We start from the raw sequence: 23,834 nt of genomic DNA on the forward strand, positions 1-23,834 counted from the left end.
GTAAAAAAATTATAAACAGGGGCCCGACTCAGATAAGAGGTAGGTCTACTGTAAGTGTAAGCCTGTAATGGCTCCTCTATACGATGGGCTATCATAATGGCCACTAAGATGGGCCAGCGTGTAGAGAGGGTAGTGGTGTTGGATGGCTTATGGCGCGGCGGAATGGCGATGCAATGGGATGACCACGGTGTAGGTTTTTTGTCCGCACATCAAAAGTAGTGGGCCAATGATGGTAACGCATTTACACGTGGCCCATTCCATAGTGCGTGCTCTCAACCATCGCATGGTCATCTCGCTGGGCCATCGTGTAGAGGAGCCATAACAATTCACATATTTAGCCACTACTTGAGCGTTTTTTTTTTTCATTTTTTTATGTGACGTTTTTTTGCTACTGTTGTGTTATTCCTAGTCAGGATAGCGAGCCCTTTTCATTCTTATTGGAGAAAAAAGTGTCTAAAAATGTCTATACATTTTTCAAACTTTCCTTTTTGTTACCGCCATATAAAGTATATAATAAATAAATATTATAGGACATTATTACACAAATTGACTAAGTCCCACAGTAAGCTCAATAAGGCTTGTGTTGAGGGTACTTAGACAACGATATATATATAATATATAAATATGTATAAATACTTAAATACATAGAAAACACCCATGACTCAAGGAACAAATATCCATGCTCATCACACGAATAAATGCCCTTACCAGGATTTGAACCCGGGACCATCAGCTTCGTAGGCAGGGTCACTACCCACTAAGCCAGACCGGTTATCAAAGTCAATATGGTGAAATGGTAACACAAAAGGAATAAAACTCTGGGACATTTTTATCGCATTAGGATCGAAAGAACGCGTGATTCTACGTAATGAAAGTGGATTTTTTTAAAGAGACTCTCACTTATGCATCGTTACGACTGTGTTCTCGTTATACCTCGTTTTTTTAGCATTAGAAAATGATGAACAAACTTCATGTGTATTTATATTGAAATACGCTATTAAAAAAATAGATACTATTAATTAGGCAATGTCTTACCTGAGCGAATAACTCTCGAACGCGAAGCGGCGCGGCGCGGGTGAATTCAATCCTTTGATACCTATGGAAGTGTCCTACGTGGGCGATCTCCGAATGCCGTTGGGCCGCCGCGTCGCATTCGCGAGTCATCGTTCACGTAAGCCGCGCTGTTATTTATGAAACTAAATAATGATCATATATGCTACATAACTGTTACATAATAGCTTATTTTTCAAAAGTGTTTTTCAATAAAAGGACATGTCCAAGATCGCGTTACCTTCTTTCGAATTCTAATAAATGAAGTATTATAAATGACTTGAATTCGGAGAACCCTAAATAACCGAAAGAGATAGTTTCATTCATTAGAAAGGGACAACACTATTCGTCCCTGAATCGCTGTCAAACTTCGGTTTTGTAGGAAGTTTCTTTTCTGTACGATAGTACTATTACTTTTTCTGTGTCTGTGTACCTTTACGGCCTGATTCGAACTTTAAGATACGTTAAAAAAACGTCAACGTTTAAGAAACGTTTAAACGAAGGTGGGAGGGGGTTAGGGTCGGCAACGCGCATGTAACTCCTCTGGAGTTGCAGGCGTACATAGGCTACGGATACTGCTTACCATCAGGCGGGCCGTATGCTTGTTTGCCACCGACGTAGTATAAACGTCACCTTTGAGACTGATAGATCCGATCCATATCGTATCTAGACCTAATATTTGACATATCGTTCGAATCGGGCCGTTAGACTCCTGTTTCGAGTTGTCCCAAATATGTAGTAAGTTTCAGACGGGTTTCATTACAAGTTTTAGATTACCAACAATATGGGTTATTATAAACTTGAATTGGATGATATTGTTATATTTAGACTGGTCTAAGAATAGGTCTCATAATTAATGTTTCAACGAGAAACAGGTTAGGAAGTTACCTAATTTTGAAAAGTTATTGTTTGCTATTGGTAAAACCAAACAGAATTAATTGTAACAACGAGGTAAAGTCTAAGAAAAAAAAACCGGGCAAGTGCGAGTAGGACTCGCGCACCGAGGGTTCCGTACAAACCATATATTATTAACTCTTCTTCTTTCTACTTTTCTTCTTCTCTTCTTGTTTTTTTTTCCTACTTTTTCGATTAACTTCTCTATTTCCGCTACCCAAAGGTTGTCTGGAAGAGATCGCTTTTTAGCGTTAAGACCGCCAGTTGTCTGCCTCTAAATTTAATCAATAGTTTATTTTTCTTGTATATTTTTACTGAGGTGTGCCAATAAAGAGTATTCTATCTATCTATCTATCTATCTATTATTATATGATGTATTGTTGTAACAAAAAAATTACGGAATTCGAATTTTTTCCTTTATCTGTGCTATAAGACGTTGCTTCGTACCAAATTTCAAGATTATGAGTTCCCTGTAGGTTTTGATTCCCTTGCGAGTGTCGAAAATTTGCGGAAATTAGTGGCATAAACGGCTGTATCTTTTGATTGCGTTGGATTAGAAGTTTGATTTTTTCACAGCTCCAAGGGACAGTAGACTTGAGTATTTGATATAAATTCCACTCCACTCCACGCGTTCCTGAGAAAAAGGGTTTTGACAGACAGACAGACGGACGGACAGACAACAAAGTGATCCTATAAGGGTTCCGTTTTTTCCTTTCAAGGTACGAAAACCGAAAAAACGTACTCCTTACTTTGAAATTCAAAACAGATATCGCTGTACTGTGCCAAATATATTGAACTGTCAAACGTCAACTGTTTATCAACTTTAACTATATTACTTAACTATTAAGTTTGCCTTGTTTTTATTGCACATAACATTTTTATTTCGCATTTTCAACTAATCAAAAGTTATCTGGAAGAGATCGCTCTTTAGCCATAAGACCGCTCGTTATTTACCTCTACTTTTAATCTATGCTGTATTATACATTGTTTCGATATAGGTATATCGAAAGTTGATCAATGAGAAGTACTAACAATTCAACTGCCACGAGGCTTCCAGCGTCTGGTCGCAAGTTCCGCGACCATAATGATAATAAATGCCTGAGCTTGAAATAAAGGTTAACTTAATTTATTAATTTTTTATTGTCCACGTTTCACTTCCAAATGGAGCTATACACCTTAATCAGTAGCTATAGTAGTCCAGGTAATACATGTGCCTCATATGCATCCTGTTTAGCAACAATAAGGAAGACAAAATGACAAAGGAACCAATAAATGTTAGCAAACTATTAATAAATTCCCGTCATTCTTATTGATAAGGCAAATAAAGCAATATTATCTTCAGACCCGACTGATATTACTTATAATTATTATGAAACATTTATTTGTATTACAGTATACATATTTGTTTGTAACAGCCTACCATGCTGGTAAAGGATAAATTGGGTATTATAGGAATCAGTTATCCTCTAGGTTTCGGAGGCCTATAAAATGTCTCCCATTCCATTATAATAAGGAATGGAATTCACTTCCTGCTAATCTATTCTCAGTCCACTTACTTGGATCTTTTTAAATCGAGAGTGAATAGACATCTTTTAAGATATATATAAGATAAAGCTAGTTTATTATTCAAGTACTCGTAGGCATGAAATATTACAATGCGCTTATGAAAGTCAAATAAAGCTACACCGGCTCTAACCCTACAGCTCGGACCCGAGAAGATTTGAATCCCCCCTCAATTGGAGGAGGGAATCCCAATATGGACCGGAAAGAAATTCGGCGGGACACATCTTTTCAAAACATTACATCTTATAATTAACATGCATTAAATAAGACAAAATACAATTTAGATTACTATAGAAATCATGAAATTACATAAGTAGCTACTTTTCAGTAATGAAAGGGTCTAGCCGCAATCCTATAGTGAAACTGCCCCTGGCTGAAATGTATACCTTTCTTAGAAGCGTTAATTGGTCTTATTATAAGATATCATTTTACAATATTTCAAGCCTGGAATCCCCTTGGTTTGGATAAAAAAAAATATATACATAAAATCTTTTTTAATTTTTCTAAGCTAAACTAATGGTTAGATTTCTTTTAAATTCGGATTATACAGGGCACTAATAGCAATACATTTTCAAAAAAAAAATCAAGGTTCTAACTTATTTACAAAGGCCTAAAAAAAATTTTTTTTTTGTTTAATTTTTTTTTTATTATTTACAAGAGGGCGACAACCTCAATTTTTAGGTATTTAATGCACAATACAATATTGTATGAAATATATTTTTTTTATAAAAATCCATTTGTGGCAACAAGGTAAAAATGTCTTACTAATGCAGGCCATTCGACTTAAGGCGTCTGTAGGTTACACATTGGGCCAACGTATTTGGCTCATTGTGTACTTCCGCCTTTACAACCATTTAGTAGGTATCAACGAGCAGCAGCTAGTCGAGCAGAAAAATTGTTTACACTAAGTAGGTATATATTTTTTAATGCAGTATTGCGTATTTCAAAATAGGAATGTTTACGTAGTAGTTGTTTACGTACAGCAATAGTAGATTACATACCGAGGCCAATAAAATAAGAAATGTCTCAGAACACATGTAATTATCGGCCGAAGCGAAGCTGAGGTCTATTATGACATACGCAATACTGCCTTAAAAAAATATAACGTATCAAAAAAAACTAAAAAAGTAAAGCACATTTTATTAAAATCCTACAATTTACACCTAAACATAACACTTATAATTACTCATCCTCGTCACTGTCTGTATTAATACTAACATTTATACCTTCGGTCTTGAACAGTGCACAGAGTTTATGGCTAGGCCGCGGAATTCTGGATAAAAATCTGCCATACGACAGTAATATATAATTGCCGCTTAACCGGTTAATGGTCGTAAGAACCGTAAAATACAGATACATTCTCGGCATATGTCTAAGAAGGTATATAGATGCTTCATAAAGTATGATGGCGAAAAGACGGGAGTAGAAGCAATCGATCAATATTGTTGTGAATGTGCGAATGGGTTAAGAACAGTAGGTTGTTGTTCACGTGTACGTCTTTTTACTATGAAGGGGAAACTTTTTGCGATAACTCAAAAACAGCTAAACTGATCATGTCCGCTATAGTTTTCATTTAATGTCTTTATTAAGCTCTACTTCCACGATTTTTTTCATATTTTTTTGACCTATGGTCAAAAGTTAGAGGGGGGGGACACATTTTTTTTTTCTTTCGGAGCGATTATCTTCGAATATATTCCTTTTATCAAAAAATGTTTGTTGAAGACCCCTATTAGTTTTGAAAGACCTTTCAAACGATATCACACACTGTGAGGTTGAAGCAAAAAAAATTCACCCCCACGTTACGTGTAAGGGAGGTACCCTAAAAAAAAAATAATTTTATTCTACGACTTTGTCGGCTTTATTGATTTATATATCCATGCCAAATTTCAGCTTTCCAGCACTAACGACTACTTAGCAAAGCCTCGGACAGACAGACAGACAGACGGATATGGCGAAACTATAAGGGTAGTTGACTACGGAACCTTAAAAAGCTGGTGTGGTTAGAGTCGCGCTACCTCGTTTTACGCAAAATAGGCACAATGGTTGCCAATTTGCGGAAAATGACCAGAATAACTAACTAAATGACTAAGTGTTAGTCTTGCCCCGGTGATAGTCTTACCACTCCTTGCCTTATAACTAATCATGAAAATATTTGCCAAGACAATTTAACTAAATACGGTATGAACGTAATACGGGGGTCTAGACGTATTAATTACATAATTACAGTTACCTAACTGTTATGAACACATTATGTATACACGTGTTTCATGTATTCAGCTGTTTAACTGGATCGTATAAAGCTTATTAGTAGCAACCAAGCGTGTAAATGCGGCTTAACAATAATAGGAAATTTACGGTAATGTGGAGCGACGTAGGCAAAAATAAATTACGTGGGTAATTAATATATTGGAGGTAATTACTAGGATTACGCTTACCTAATTCATCTGATGATGTATCACGTTTAATTTGTACGGATTTGCAATGGAGAAATTATAAGTATAGTCGGTCAAACCAGATTGTCAGTAGAAAAAGGCGAGAAATTGTAATTGTCTAAAACAATTAACCTTCGCACCTATATTTTTTAAATTTGCCGCTTTTTTCTAGTGACGGAAATGGCTTGACAAACTATAAATGTTAGGTACGCCTAGTTAAAGCATTGAACTGACTATGTTATTAAAATATTATTATGGTCGAGTTACTTTGGTCTCGAGTACTCATATACAGCATGTCTCCCGAGTAAAGTTCCTTCTCAGGAATGTTCTAATATGGTAAATTATTTGATTGGATAAACTTGAAAAAAAAAGTGTTTTTAAATTCAAGTAAATCATCAATAAATAGGAGCATAATATATTAGTCTATGAAGTGTGGAATTAAAAGGAGTTAAATCTCTTATTGTAGAACTGTTTCACAAGTGTCCAGCTGTCAGCTATAAATAATAGTTCCAAATCTCTCCAGAGTAGCGCTAGAGTAGCTAAGAATCTAGGCGTTATTGACGGAGTGAAGTGCGCTGTCTATGATTTGATTTTTTCCAAGTATTCTAGGTATTGTAGCGCCACCTATTTAAGCTTTTTTGATGACACTTTTTGGTATTGAGATTCCATTCCTTACCTCCACCTTCCATATATTAGCTCACGATGACGATAACATTAACCACTACACGAGTTTTCGGCCGGGAGGCGATTGGTCATGGACATCTGTTCCTGGCTCGCGGTCTACATCTCCAGAGGGTAGAGACATGCTGTATATGTAATATATGTGCAGGATGCATAATAAAAAGACACGCGTCCGTTCAGTATTATTTTGGAACCACATTTTACTTTTTCAAAAAGACCTTTTTTGTCTTCACAAATCTATGCAATTCGATAGTCGCAAAAACAAAAATAATACAAGCGTTTTAATAATATTCAAATATGCACGTGCAGTGCATGACAACTCAAACAGAAAAAACACGCGGGGATTATTCACGCGTGAATAGGGATTTGGATATTGTGGTATTCTTTCAATAAAAGGAGCCGCTAAAATTACTTCTATTCCAAAAATAAAAGCAAAACTTTGTTAAAAAAATTTGGGTTATATCTATTTATATAACATAAATATAAGAAGGGAGTAATTTTATTTATTTATTTTTTTGAGCAGTATTCATTTATTAAATTTTTCGGCAGCAAAAGAGCCTTTCGTTCATTTTATTATTGCAACCGCATTTTATTTTATTTTTATTGCATACATGGAAAACCAACAGCTTTAAACATTTCTATAAGATACAATAGAAATACAGAGCCAATTACAGGTTCTCACTAATTAAATTAAATATAATTACAGTTCTGTTACACACACAAGTGCCTACGTACAGCACAAGCCAAGGTCAGTTGTTAGTATTAAACCGTAGTTAACGTAAAAAACGTAGTAACTGTACAACCGAAAATTCTTTGTTCTCAAAAGTCTTACTTTAATAGCCAGAAGATTCGCCAAATGCAGTAACGATGTGAAATGGCAGCTATTCCTGAGCTTTTGTACTTGCATCTATACAGTGGAATTGTGGTCGGATTACCCCTGTGCAGCAGTGGGAGACGTGCGCGTGCAGTATAATAACGCCTGGCGGGCATTGTTCCGGCTGTCGCGCTGGTGCAGCGCGAGCGCCATGTTCGAGGAGGGGCGCGCGCCGGGCTGGGCCGCGCTGCTGAGTGCAAGGAGCGCCGCCACTAGAAAGGCGATAAATGCGTCCTCCAATACGCTGCTGTCCGCAGTGAAGGAGTGGGACGGTAACCCTTTTCATGAGCGCTGGAGGACCTACCACAAACCTGTCACCATGAAGTCGGGGTGAACTGCTCCTAGGCCTATTATAATTGTCTTATTTAGTTGTATTATTAATTGTAGAATTTAGTTTAAATAGCCTAATTTTATTGTATATACCCATGGAATATTATTTCTGGAATAAAAACATTTCATTTAATTTAATGGGACACATGTATACAGCATGTATTTTTGATATATAGGCGTAGGCATTTATGAACACATTTTTAGGTTTCATTAAAAATTTACATCATCATCATCTGAGACATTACGGCCGCGGGTGGGCCTTAGCCTGGTCAAGCAAATCTCTCCAGTCCGATCTATTCGTGGCTTTTCTTCTCCAACTTGTAACTTCTAAGGTCCAGGTGATATCCTGGTAAATGGTTAAAATATACACCTTTTTAAACTTTTCCTTATAAAATCAACAAGCAATGTATCGCTACTATGTTGTAACTTAACACATTGCACATCCTGACGCGATGTTGTAACTGTCACAAGTGATGACGGTGTACGAAATATTGTTTTTTTTTTTTTTTTTTTTTAACATTTATGGTACGAAATATTGAATAACTCAGGCTTTACGATGCGGAAACCCATACTAATTAAAACAAAAAATATTACTTTGCTAATCCGCGAAAAGATAACGTGCTAGTCAATCAGTCCTAACCCGTTATACTTACTTACGCATTTTTACATGCAATTAATGTTCCCACCCTCCCACCTCGTACGAAATATATTGCCACTCAAAGGAATAAAAAAATAATTACAATCTGCTAGCTAAGATCAACTTAAAAATTTATTTCAGGATTGTTTCATAGCACTTAATTCTACCTCTCGTTTAAATTTGCGGTTATATTCAATTCATTTATACGGTAAATAATAAACGTACTTCTAAAAAGAATACAAAAATATATAATAAAAACACACGTATTGAATGTAAACACACACCTCAATTAATTAATAGAAAAAAACTTTACAAAATATTTATAAAAAACAAATAAAAAACAACTATTAAATTAGGTAATTGTATGTCAAAATCCATGCAGTATAAATCATGTTATAATATTTACTCTAATAATAATCCAGGAAATATGAGTTCTCGCTACAAATATTATTTTAATCACTAACATGATACATAGGAGCAATTCAATTACCAGCTTCAAATCTAAAAAAAATCGCGTTTCTCTAAAAATAGCTGTATAGAGTGACGGATACTTCAAAACATTTCAACATTCTCATAAATATGTGATACATTATAGCATCTCTAAACATGCTGTTAAAATGTTCGTAAAATTTTAAATCGTCGTAGCTTTTAGTTTGAGTGATTTATCTTCATATTGTTAGAAGAAAATGGACAACAAATACGTAACTAGGTAGACGCAATAATATCTGGGCCGCATTTTATTGTTTTTATTTAAACCTAAACTTATTTTTAAATAAATATCAGGCGTCTTTTCACACACTTTTACCTAGCTTTTCTGCGTACATTTGTTTATTTGTATACACGGTGAAATTTAATCGGTGATCAGGGCTATAACTGCGGGCATCTTTTTCTGTAACTCTTATTACGCCTTCATTGGAGTAAAAGAGAAAGATCCCCACAATTTGCGAATTTCAGTTTACGCGGTAGGTCCTCAGGAACGTGGTTTTGGTTTAGGTTAAAGAGTTTAAAAACTTCTTTTCTTAGTCACAATAATAACTAAAGCTTTATGAGCATTAAGCTGTAAATTTGTCATTGTCAAATTGCTAAATTCCCCACAAAAGCGATGGCACTTAACGTACACCTACTTCCCTTCAATCAAAGTAGGGTTACACCACCCTATCAAATGGTTATTAATTTTAACGATAGCATTAACTGTAATTAATTAGATGGTGAAGTATTGCATGATGGCTAAATATTGAACTATATTTAGGTTTTTTTTTTTTAATTTATTGAATAAACACACTCTAGAATTTAATACGAGACCCATCGTAGGCAAAACCTTGAGGAGGTTTGTGTGTCGATGGGGAGTTCAGAAAAAAAACCTTAAGTTAATATCTGGTTCTAATAAAAAACATTGTACTCGTAGGACTCTTAGCATAAGTAGCTTGTGTCGTTAGATTTTAATAAGTGCATTTGAATAACTTTTTTATATGTTTACCATTTAAGTACTTTACACGAACATCTTCTGGGTTTTGTCTCTGTGGACTTTTTAATTTTGTAGATCTTTTGTTTACTTTTAGTTTAATAACATGGTGATATTCTTCAGTTTGTATGGCTAGTTGACACTTATTTTGAACCAGGATTTTGTTTCGTATTTCTTTTTGATATGCTTAGGTTGGCAGGTAATTATCATTTTTCAACTCCTGATCACCGATTACATTTCACCGTGTACATGTTTGATCCACATCTTCTTTCTTAAATTTGAAACACTTCCTAGTATAAAATTCAGTTGAAATTTGGAATACTTCTGTGGTTCCCATGACAATGCACTAATGTAATAACATGGAGCTGGTCTGACGATGTAGTCGGAAGTCGTTTTCATCAGACAATCGCATTAAGTGATTATCTGATGAAAATGTATTTCATTTAAGTCCTGTTTTACCGCCCCTTGCAGCCTGCCGCCCCGGGCCATGGCCCTCTTGGCCTTAGGGTAAATACGCCCCTGGCATTCCATCATAAATAAATAATTGACTAAGTCCTAAGGTAAGCTTAAGAATGCTTGTGTTGTGGGTACTCAGACAACTATATATGTAATATACAAATACTTAAATACACACACTCACTGAAAATTGGACTAGCACGCAAAAAATATATACCTATAATAACAATACCAAATCAATTATAATTCCTACTCTAAATGCTGGTCAATTTCGTATAAAACTTCTAAGATGAGACCCCACTTTCGTTCTGTCCAGTCATCATATTGTTATCGAAATAACCCGCCCACGCCGCGTAGCCAACGTGCCAATCGTTAATGCTCCATAGCATATCGCAGTCATTTCTCTCTATCACTCTTCCATATTAGAGTGACAGTGACAGTTACGTTTCGTTCGCTAATAGCTTAATAAAATAATTCGTGTTGTTTTGTAAATTGGCATAAGTATTTTTTTTTATTATTTTTTTTATAAGACATTATTACACAAATTGACTAAGTCCCACAGTAAGCTCAATAAGGCTTGAATTGAGGGTACTTAGACAACGATAAATATAATATAGGTATATTAAATACTTACGTAAATACATAGAAAACACCCATGACTCAGGAACAAATATTTGTGACCATCATACAAATAAATGCGCTTACCAGGATTTGAACCCGGGACCATCGACTTCATAGGCAGGGTCACTACCGACTAGGCCAGACAGGTTGTTATAGTTATACCTTGTGGCCTCCAGATGCCCTCAGCACAACCCTCACCCTGGAGAACTTTTAGTATGTTCATCTGGACACCACAAGGTATAATTGTATCAAATTACAAAACTACACGAATTATTTCCCCTGACAACCCATATTTCAATCGGGTTATAACACAATCGGAATAGAACAAATCTCGAAATCTCTGGAACAGTCCTAAAATTTGAACATATATAGAATAAAGGCCCTTTTTCCATGTCCACACCATTTGACATTTGGGGACCTCGAGGAATCGCAGCCATCACGGAAAATGTCTACCAACCTGGAGAAATTTGCGTTTTACTCTAAATCTAAGTTCTCTATGAAAATATGGTGTAAGGCAACATTAACGCTTATTAAATTCTACACAAAAAAGTTACAGATATCTGTACGGAAAAATACATCTTACAAAATACAAAATACTTTCAGGGGATATTCTCTTAATAGGAAACTTGTACGAATATTAATTCCACTTTTAATTATTCATTTGTACATGATTAACTAGAAAGTAGGGTTATGGATTTAAGTAGGTACTGATGATTCAGTACAGACTTATAGCTTAGAATACTGGATGGATTTTTTAAATTGACATATCCGTAGATTACTGTTTACACTTGTTTAATAATAAAAAACTCAATTAATTTTCTTGAGCTATACCGAGCGCTTGGCACGTTGGCTACGCACCCTGATTGCGGCAAACATCTTCAAACTTTGACCATTTGCACCTAATATAAATAGAAGAGAGTTTCAAGGCTGTTAAGTGATATTATTAGGAAGTTTGCCGCTAAAATTACAGGAGGGCTTAGGAGGATCTTTCTTGTTTTGGAGTTTGCGGAAAGGTTGTACCTGTACCTCTGTTGATGTTTTGAATAAAACATAGAAAGATAGATATATAGTATGCTCTTTATTGGCACACCTCAGTAAAAAGATACAAGAAAATAAAATAAACAATTGATTAAATGTAGAGGCAGACAACAGGCGGTCTTATCGCTAAAGAGCAATCTCTTTCAGACAACCTTTGCGTAGCGGAAACAGAGAAGTTAATCGAAAAAGTAGGTGTTGCTAAAACGATATGAAGCCTACATTCATACACACAATTACAGTGAATAAAACATTCTTAAGGTACTGGCAATGTAATGTACAGTGTTATATCTTGACGACCAGTTTGGCCTAGTGGGTAGTGACCCTGCCTACGAAGCCGATGGTCCCGGGTTCAAATCCTGGTAAGGGCATTTGTTCGTGTATTGAGCATGGATATTTGTTCCTGAGTCATGGGTGTTTTCTATGTATTTAAGTATTTATATATTATATGTATCGTTGTCTAAGTACCCTCAACACAAGCCTTATTGAGCTTACTGTGGGACTTAGTCAATTTGTGTAATAATGTCCTATAATATTTATTTATTTATCTATGATAGCAAAAAAAGGATTTTGTACTCGTCGCCGAATATCCATACAAAAGTTATGCGGGTATTTGGTTTATTTTGAAAACTTCACAAGCATAGCTATTAGTAAAGTAAAGTAAAGTAAAGTAAAGTATTTTATTTTATTTATTTCAGTATATGTATTGATAATGGGCATAAATATTAGGCATAAGAGATAAGCAGGTACTCGAATAACATAAACAAGGACTAAATTCTACATGGTTCCTACACTAGGCAAAGCCTGTCCTGTAGCAGCCTGTAGGTAGCCAACACAGTTACGAGTATTCAAACGGCGTGACGCGCGCATAGTTAACACAGTCAGACACTTTATAGATTATTTTATTCAATAATTATTGAAAAGAGACTTATTTAAATAATTTACAAATAAATTGATCTAACCTGTCATGCTATAAAGTCAAATATTTTATATACTATTGTTTAAGCTTACTAAAATGTAGCGAACCCAGTTGAGCAGTTGAGCAAGGTTTAGTAACCTAAACCTAACCATCATATGAGGAACGAATTCATAAAAGATTTCACGTCCTTAGATTCTTAGTTCCACATTAAGGACTTTACAGTACATATGGTGCTACTTTACCGCACTAGTGCAAAAATTAGCATATTACATTACTGTGTCGAACATTTAATGGGCCATATGTACTGTAAAACGTTGTACGATACATGTGCGAATAGGTAATTCGCAACTCGTGTCGATTTAAAACACTCCCTTTGGTCGTGTTTTAATATAATGGCCACTAGTTTCGAATTTCCTATTTTTCGCACTTGTATCGTAATGTACTATTACAGTACATATGGTGCTATTTTCCCGCACGCGTGCGGGAATGAGCATTTTCCGTGCATACATCGAAACTTTAAAGAACCATATGTACTGTAAAACGTTGTACGATACACGTGCGATAGGTTTTCTCCCTCCCTACTCCCTTCGGTCGTGTTTTAATTTATCACCACTCGTTGCGAATTTCCTATTTTCTGCACTTGTATCGTAAATAACTATTAAAATGCACTACTAGAAATTAGGAATGTACTATTAAGTGAAACAGGTTAACTAAATACTAGGTCATATTATTAAAAAAATACAAGATATTTATAAAATACCTTTACCTAAAGTTTTAATACAAATAAACAAAATGAAAGCTATTTATATATTTTTGCGTTTACTATCTTATTTTATTCTAAAAATGTGGAAATAAATCACTCAAACTGTAGAAACTAGGACGATCTAAAATTTTACAAACACATTTTAACAGCATGCTATTATGTATCACATTCTCATATTTATGAGATAATCTCACATCACATGATTTTAACTCCCTTCTGCGAATTACATGCCCGTATTTTTTTCTTCTTACTTTTTGTGCTATGTAAGGTTATGGTAGGTTAGGTAAGTAAGGTTGCCAGAGCTCATGTAACTCCTCTGGAGTTGCAGGCGTACATAGGCTACGGAGACTGCTTACCATCAGGCGGGCCGTATGCTTGTTTGCCACCGGCGTAGTATTAAAAAAAAAAAAAAAAAACTTTCAAGCTTCCTCTTATACGTATGTTATCCGATTCTCGTCACGCCGCACATCCATCTTAGCATCCCCATCCCTGACACTTGAAATCTCATCTCATTTGTCACCTTTAGGGCTCATCATTTCCCACTGGTTATATTTTATTTATTCCTGAGTCATGGGTGTTTTCTATGTAAGTATATAACGCCTAGTATCCATAGTACAATTCGATCTGTGTATGATTGCCCCCATTTGGGCATTTATTTATATATTATTTATTTTATTTATTGAAACTTTATTGCACACATAAAGAAAAATATACAAATGGCGAACTAAATGCCAAAAGGTATTCTCTACCAGTGAACCATTGGTCCAACAGAAACATTTGTGTATGTTGGCGCAAGAAAAAATAATAAGGAAAAATTGAAACGTGACGTCAAATAATATTAAAAATATATAAATAGTTAAAGATTACTACTTATATTATGCATAAAGGATAGACTAATACATATAAATAATTATATGTACATATACATGATGGTGAACCTTATTTAAGTTCTTCTGACAGGAGATGCTTGCGAAGTAGGCGTTTGAAAACGGGGTTGCTTGGGGCTTGTCGAATATAAAGAGAGGGAGGGAATTCCAGAGACGGATTGCCTCAACGGCGAAAGCTAGATATAAATCCAGTACGGTGAGAAGGAATCAAGAGTTTGAGAGAACGGAAGGAACGGAGTTCACATCCTGGACGGGGGGTGATGAAAGTGAATTTACGTTTATGATAACCAGGAGAGGAAGGCTCGAACAAAATGGAGAATTAAATACTCAGGATTCTAAGTGACCTACGACGACGGATGGAGAGCCACTTTAGCTAATCGCGATAAAAAGAAACATGGTCGTATTTGCGAAGTCCGAAAATGAAACGTATGCTATTATTAATAAGACGGTCTAGATTATTGAGGTACTCCTGAGAGGTATTAGTCGCATCCGCATAGTCAATAACTGGCAAAATTAGAGCCTGCACTAGTAATTTCTTAGATATTTATTTTCTTATATATTATTTTGTTCAATTTTGTAACTTTTTATACAGCCCGTTTCAGTTATAACACTTTGATACGACCTTGAAAATCGCTCACGCTGATTGGTGCGTGAAAACGAAGTGAAACTCATGCGTGAGATGCGCGCCTATCATCAAGATGATCATCGAGGTCGTATCAAAACCATAAAAGATTTTTAACATTAGAATCGACCTTCTAAATTACTTCTTGGACTTTATATTGGAAGGAACTATAAATAATACTTTACAGATAAAATACCATGTTTATTATGAAACCCAGACAAGTGCGAGTCGGACTCGCCCACCGAGGATTCCGTACAATTTTGTAGGAACATATTTTTTTATACTACGTCTTGTACGCTGCAAACAAGCATAGGGTCCGCCTGATGGTAAGCAGTCTCCGTAACCTATGTACGCCTGCAACTCCGCCACAACTTTCCTGCAACTGGTGTAATATTTATAAATCTAAAAAAAAAATTGGCCACCCATACAATTACATATTACAAATGTATAGTTTTTAGATTTTTCCTGTTCGTGTAGTAAAAGACAATAATTACTTGCCAAGTGTCATAGTTCTACGTTAAAGTATCCTATAAATTTTGATTCCTTTGAGAGTGTCGAAATAAACGTTTTTTGCGGCATAAACAGCCGTATTTTTTGTTTACGTCAGCTTGTTTTTTTCACATCCTCTAGGGATTGAAACCTGAGTACTAGTATATGGTTTGAATTTCAACACGAGACCTTCACGCGTACCCGAGATAAAGGGTATTTTCAGACAGACAGACAGACGGACAAAAAGTAATCTTATAAGGGTTCCGTTTTTTATAACAAGCTTTTATGTAACTTGCAATGTATAGGTAACTATGTATGTACGAATCAAGTCTTGCAAGTTAAATTTGACCCACCTCCCGGATTCCGATCAAGCTGAAAACTTGTATAAGTACCTACATATGTAAGTTGGGTGACAATGCAATATTATGATACCATTGAGCCGATCTGATGATGAGGACAGAAGGTGGCTGCCGGAACTCTGTGATAAAATAAAGCAACCTATTTGTATTAGGGGTTTTTAGAATTGTCTCGATGAGTATTAGTTGCCTGTGGAAAGAAAAATACAGTCAGCGATAAAATCTTGTACCAAAAATGTTTTTTTTTACCAAAAACTTTTCCTTTTGAAGTGCGGAACCCTAAAACGGTATTGTTTAAAAGCGGTGCCGGGCGATGAGAGTTTTATAATGTTTGAAAGAATAACACAAGACGTCGGTAGGATGTAGAAACTAAAGGCAATATGTAAATAATCAATACGTCAACTATTTATATTCACGGCCCGAAATAGACGAATTTCTTAATGATAAAGATTTAAAGTAACTAGATATATTCAATTAAATGTGATAAATACTTTTAGATGTGCCAAATGAGAATAAATTTAAATGTATGTAATTAAATTGTATAAGTTATATCATTAAATATTAGTATTATTAACATAAGATGGACAGAACATAACATAGGTATAAGTATAGAAGTAAGACATTGTAATGCCCTCACAGGGTAGCATGTACTATTCCTAAGAAATTATATTTAACACCATGTATCCTGATGCATTACTGTACATGTATACAATAAATAAATACAATACAATACAATACAATAGTAAAACTGTTGTGTATTTCTAAAACTTCCTTATTAAGTTATTAGTAAGTGTTTTACAATGAGAAGTGAAAGATTACTTTAACGAAAATTAAAATTAAATTACTTTTATAATATCTATTTATGTAAATTGTTTAAAGCTGTTAAGTTGTTTAGTTTTAAGTTATCTGTAATATTAATATTGCTGTGTCCTTACAGGGCGTCACGCAACTAACCACATAATATGTACCACCTTTACAACTGGTTTGTGACATGCTATAAATGATTCCATTGTATTCTATTTTACGCGTTTGTATAATTACCTTTCAAATACGATTTTTTCATTTCTTTTACCTCTGTAACTCGAAACCTCTTTAATACGAGTAAAATTTTTCGTGTATTCCTTGATATTCGTGCTATCGAAGTTCTAGTGTACTGTACTGTAATAAAAAAAATATATTTATTTCGGACCAACATATTTTTTTTTATACTACGTCGGTGGCAGACAAGCATACGGCCCGCCTGATGGTAAGCAGTCTCCGTAGCGTATGTACGCCTGCAACTCCAGAGGAATCACATGCGCGTTGCCGACCCTTGCATTCCCCCCTCGTTGAGCTCTGGCAACCTTACTCACCGGCAGGAACACAACACGATGAGTAGGGTCTAGTGTTATTTGGCTGCGGTTTTCTGTAAGGTGGAGGTACTTCCCCAGTTGGGCTCCGCTCTAGATCTGGAATGACATCTGCTGTGCTGTGCCCTACCACACTAAGCGAGATGACATTCACAATGCCCATACCTCTCTTTGAATATAATCTATCCATGTGTTAGTAAAAATAGTCTTAACAGCCTAAAGGTTGAAGAGAATTGATTTATCAATCCAAAAATGTACTTAAAAAAAACATAAAACTACTTACAAATACCCCGACTTTTGGGCTACTTGACATCAATCCAATATCTTAGCGGGCAGTCAAGATACTCGGCCATACACCTTAACATGCTGTTGCCACTGCCGCGCACTCGTTCAATATATTGGCTCCTTTGTTTTATTAAATTGCTTTTATGGATAAAAATAAAGTTCCTTCTAAAGTAATAAGAATCTCTGCCTGAGGCCTGTCTACAAAAAATTAATTATCTTTTTCATTTGTCTCGTACTGATAAGATAAGATCAATGGTTTCCTTCCTGAGTCTCAATTGAGTCACAAATCAAAAGTTCACATCACAATCGGCATCCGGACCCATTTTTCTTCCTGTTTTTAGTATAACTCAATTGCAGATCACTTACTAAGTGGTTTGTGACGTTCTACGGGTAGGGTAGGTTTGTGACGTACATAGGCTACGAAGACTGCAAGTTCAAGTTCAAGTTCAAATATACTTTATTAATGTAGGCCTAGCAATAAGCACTTATGAATAGTAAGACAGTATTACATATAATTATCATAAGCTAATTATCAGAGCAATTTATTGGTGTAAATATTATTCCATATATAATACTAATGAATATAATTCATAGATCAAATTTAATAATAAGAAATTCAAAAAATATCGTCATATAAAAAAAAACAATTGTATAAAAAATACTAGTCTAGAATGTTTCTAGAATAAATTCTAAATGTCAAACAAATAAAATAAAAACAACAACATGCATTAGAATATCTATTTCATCATAATTATTCAAATATAATAAATAATTAATCATTTCGAATCACAATTAATCCCACGTTGTTTTATCATTCATGTAGTCTTGTGTGGTATAATAAGCTTTAGAAATAAGTTTACGCTTTACATGATTCTTAAATTTATTAAATGATAATTACCATCAGGCAGGCCGTATGCTTGTTTGCCACCAACGTAGTATACAAAAAAAGGTAAAATTATCTTATGGTCGTCGGCGTTTACCATCGCATAGTACCGCATTGGTATTCGGGCGTTGTTTGTAATAGCATAAGCGCCAACCACCAACGTTTCATTTTATTTCAAGTTGTACAATAGACCGTATGTATAATGGTGAATGCTCCGAACAACTTTTTGAATTGGTGTCATCGTCACGTTTTTATCACCGCACCTCCCGCCAAAGGAGCAAAGCTCATCCTCACTTCTTAGATACATGGCACACCAATGATAGCGGCGAGCATCTCTCTCGTTTCTTCCTAGAACGTGCAGAATGTGGAATGAGTTGCCTTCTGAGGTATTTCCTTTGCGCTACGACATGGGATTCTTCAAGAAGCGGGTGTTTAGGGTTCTAAAGGGTCGGCAACGCTTAACTGGCTCCTATGATGTTGCTTATGTCCACAGGCGATGATGACCGCTTCCCATTAGGCAGTTCCTCTGCTCGTTTGCTGGATATACTATAAAGACTATAGAAAAATAAGAAGTAAACATAGAGTGCTCCCAATACATCAGTTTTAATACCAAAACGCTTATTGTTTTCGTAGTCGACATGTAGCATCGAGTTCGGAATTATCAGTACTGGTACTTGACCCTAGATGTCTCAGGTGTCGCGACTGACGAAAATTGTATTTCTCAACAATTTACAACTAATATTACAAGCAGAAGGAGTTGAGAAGGAATAGAGTTCGTTCGTCGCAACATCTATTGTCAATGATTCCGCTACTCATTGCCGTTCTGATTGAGCTCTAGTAATCTCACACACCGGCAGGAACACCACACTCAGAGTAGGGTCTAGTGTTATTTGGCTGCGGTTTTCTGTAAGGTAGAGGTACTTCCACAAATGGGCTCTGCTTTAGATCTGGAATAACATCCGCTGTGCTGTGCCCTACTACACAACGCGCGATGACCTTCACAATGCTTATACCTTTCTTTGGGAAGTAGTTTAGGAACATACCCGTTGTTATGGACGTAGTAAAAGTTTCGTAACGCGGAGTCTGTTATTTGTAATCTATTGCCTGAATGTATATTCTACATGTATAGCATACATTACTTTACATAGGTACATAAATACATTCTTTTCACGTTCATACATACATGAGTATACATTAAATAGGAAGTTACCTTTTCATTTTAATAAGGTTAATATTTTGGTGCTTATAAGATGAATGGAAAAATATGTCAGCCATGTTTTTAATCTTTTGAAATCTTGAAGATTTGCTAACGTATAATAACATAATAAGATTGATGTTGCAATGTGGAAGGAAAATAAATATTAAAATTAAGGGAGCTTTATAGAATAGGTACTCATTTTTAGGGTTCCGTACCTCAAAGGAAAAAATGGAACCCTTGTAGGATCACTTTGTTGTCCGTCTATCCGTCTGTTTGTCTGTCAAAACTCTTTATCTCAGGATCGCGTGGAGGTATTGAATTGAAATTAAAACCATATACTCAGATCTACAGTCCGTTGAGACTGTAAAAATCAAACTTTCAAGTTAACCTAAAAAAAAGATACGGTCGTTTACGCCGCAAAAACTGTATATCCTACTTTCCGTTGACCTAGAGCATGAAATTCGGCAAGTAATATCACTAAACTACAAATACAGGAAAAAATCCGAAAACTATAAATTAGTAAAAAAAGTTAAATTCGTACGGAACCCTCGGTGGGCGAGTCCGACTCGCACTTGTCCGGTTCTTACATTTGTGACACGCACGTGTAAAAAATACAGCGTAAAAAAAGTATCTCTAGAAGAGAGGCTTATGACGCAGCCAAATAACACTAGACCCTACTCATAGCGTTGTGTTTCTGCCGGTGAGTAAGGTTGCCAGAGCTCAACGAGGGTGCCGAGTCTTAGGGTCGGCAACGCGCATGTAACTCCTCTGGAGTTGCTTGCTTCCATTACCCTTTGTATAGAGAACTCAAGAAAATATCCACCAAATTTTATCTAATTCTGACGACAAGAAAAACGACAGCTAAATAAAAATCAACCCAAATGAAGCTGATGTTTTAAACGGCGGGTCAACAATGACTTTTTTTAAAAGATTATTTTGTATGCTACGAAATAAACTTAAAAATGTTTAGCTACTTTTGCTCAAGGCAAAAAAAGAATCTCATGCAATTAAAAGTAAATTCTTTACTTTCTTGGTTCAAGATGGTTAGGGATGTTCTTAAAAACTCGAATCATTTTGTACAAGGTTTACGACAAAAGTTAGTGTATAATTTTGTAAGCATTGCAAACAAAATTTTCAGGGATAAAAATAAAGAGGATCTTACTGGACCCTTGTTCGTAAAGTTTAGTTAGGTACGGTCAATCCAAGAGTAAATTATGAACATTTAACTACAACAGCATTACTGCGGCGCGACATTGCTGTCGACTACATTATAGCCTGCGAGCTAGGAAGAGATTTCTATGACCTATCGCCTCTCGCGCAATAACTCGTATAGTGGTTATCGGCTATGTAGGTTAAACCCTCGTGGACGTCAGCTGCTGCTCCGTTGGTGGATTGAGGATTGGCAGCCACCGAAACACGTAAAATTTATTAGTCATCGCCTCCCGTTTGATAAAAAGGTAAAGCGCTTATTATTTGCATGTTCATGTGACCAGCGGACGGTCTTTCCACCGCGATACAACCGGCTGACGATTTTTCTAATTAACAAGAGCATTTATGTAAATTATCATCTGACGAAGTGTCAGCCGGGAGGCAATGACTGACGATATATGCTCCTGACTGCCGACCGCCCGGAATTTTGACATTTGCGGCAGGAATGCAGTCGACAGCAATGTCTCGCCTCAATACTTCAGCAGTAATGCTGGACCAATCTCAATCTGAACGGTACTTTAAGGTTACATTCAGATGATGACGACAGTTGACGTTGCAACGTTACTAGTGCAGTGTTGACGCGGGTTATATTATTGCCATTTAGATATGTCTCGTGATTAGAACGTTCCAACATTACTAGTGCAGCGTTGACGCGGGTTATATTACTGCCATTTAGATATGTCGTGATAAGATTCCAACGTTACTAGTGCAGCGTTGACGCGGGTAACATTACTGCCATTTAGATATATCGTGATTAGAACGTTCCAGTGCGAAATAAATGTTTATTGTGTTTATATAAATGATTATTGTATTATTCGAGAGGTGGGAATAATACAATAATCATTTATATAAACTCCAATACTGAATCCACTGCTTCAGTATGGAGGTGGGAACCTCCATACTGAAGCAGTGGATTCAGCTCCATAGCGCAGTAATGAAATATTTATTTAAAATTTTGAATGGATATGTAATTGTAATTTTAATTAATTTTACCAATTTATTTACTAACATAGTTTCTTACGAATTTACCTATCGTTACTAACATTTTTAATTTTATTCGTAATTTATATTGTTATTTCAGTTAATTTATTTTGAATGTAATGTTATATGGAATTATTGAATTGAATGGGATTGATCAAACTAACAACAAGTTATATAAAAACAAGCATATAAATGAAATAAATATCGTGAATGTCCTTTGTGTGTATTTGAAACCGTATCTCCTGCTCACTTATTTCTGTTTGCTTTCCAAATAAATGAAATAAAAATAAAATAAACAGTAAAATTAGGCCTTAAAGTTTAAATTAAAAACAACTTGAAAATAAACTATAAATAATCATTATTTTTTTCTTTTTTTTAGAAAGAAGTTGAGAAGAGTAACTCTCTTATGGTACATGTCCCCTAGACCGATATGGTGGGAAATATTTTCTGGCTATGGATGAGGTCTTGGTAGCTCAAATGGCAGAGCGCTGGAGTATCGATCCAGAGTCCTCGAGTTCAAGTCTCACCCACAGCAATAATTTTTCCACTTTTTAATTCATTCTATATTTCGTTCCATATTTTATCTAGGACATACTTCGACTTTAATTTATATTTTTAATTTGTCCACAGATCTTTTCGTGGGCCTCGTGCTGGTGTTCGCAGACATCGTCCAAAAGCATACAATAGCGTGGCTCGCCGGGGAATTTATGTGCAAATTCGTAAAATTTCTGCAGGTAAGAAAGTTTCCCATCGGTCATAATTTCGAGACAAAATTCGAGCTCTAACAAGTAAATTTTTATTCGTGTTTATTAAATATCCTCGCTAGTTGATGAACTTTTTTTTGGACATGAATAAGTAGAAACTGAGCGCAAACTGGATCACCGGAACCGCCATTTTTAAGGGCTAGTGAAGAGATCTCGTTGCTAGCAAGCATTATAATATTTTTTGAACTGCATACGAATAAAAATATTTTAGTTTCGTGGGAAACTAGGGTACTATTTAAATCAAAAATTAAATAACTGTCATATAAAAAGGAAAAATGACTAAGGCATTCAATGTGAGTGTCTGTGTCCTACCTTAGGGATCGACAGGGGACGCCACAAGCCTTCGGAAATTGTCATATACTTTTAAATTTCGAACCAAGTCACCAAGCTCAGGTGGCCGTGTTGCGTAAACGGAGGACGCTGGTTAGATTCCACCAGACCTGGACACTCGAAGCCCTGGTTCTTTTTTCCTTTGTGTGTGACATTTATTTTATTAGTACCTTCAGACATAAATATTTCGGCAAAATCCGAGAAAAAATATGTTCATTCAATTACAAGAAAACTTGATTTCCGCATTGACGTACTGATAGACTGGCGCAGCCGATAGGATCATTTCTTTTGAACACGCTTACGATATGATCAAAGCTTTTATTCCTATTCATCTTATTCATTTTAAAAATAGGTAAATAAAATATATCCCGTTTTCCTTGCATTTTTTTATGAAAACCGATTGAAATGGAGATTTCATGGTAAAAACGATAACAATAACATGTACCAGTTAATTTATTCAAAGTAATTTTTTAACAAGCAGATACGTCTGCAAGCAATTCTCCAAATTTTATATTAAAGCAAAAAAAAATTAAAAAGTTACGCTTCCGGCAGAACCCGCAACCTCCGCAATCCGTACGTTTGCTCTTAAGAGGCTGTCAACACCCAATGTCCTTGAAACTTAAAACTTAAACAGTTTTTTTAAGAAATACTATTTGTTTTAGTCAAGTAAGAAAAATATATGTTCAAATTAATAAGATATTCTATTTATTGACAATAAGAATATACATAATGGATATATACAGATGATTACTATAACTAGCTTA

The 23,834-nt window shown here is 35.5% G+C and overlaps 1 protein-coding gene across 1 annotated transcript in view; it reads left to right on the top strand.

Moving 5' to 3' along the window:
- LOC133519612 (cardioacceleratory peptide receptor-like) overlaps window positions 1-23,834 on the top strand; it is an 84,038-nt gene that overhangs the window by 24,036 nt on the left and 36,168 nt on the right. The window contains exon 3 of the mRNA XM_061853648.1: window positions 22,607-22,710. Within this exon, the coding sequence (XP_061709632.1) occupies window positions 22,607-22,710 (104 nt within the window). The remainder of the gene's footprint in view (window positions 1-22,606; window positions 22,711-23,834) is intronic.

The sequence above is a fragment of the Cydia pomonella genome, chromosome 7 (genome assembly GCF_033807575.1).
Source record: "Cydia pomonella isolate Wapato2018A chromosome 7, ilCydPomo1, whole genome shotgun sequence".
Taxonomy (NCBI): domain Eukaryota; kingdom Metazoa; phylum Arthropoda; class Insecta; order Lepidoptera; family Tortricidae; genus Cydia; species Cydia pomonella.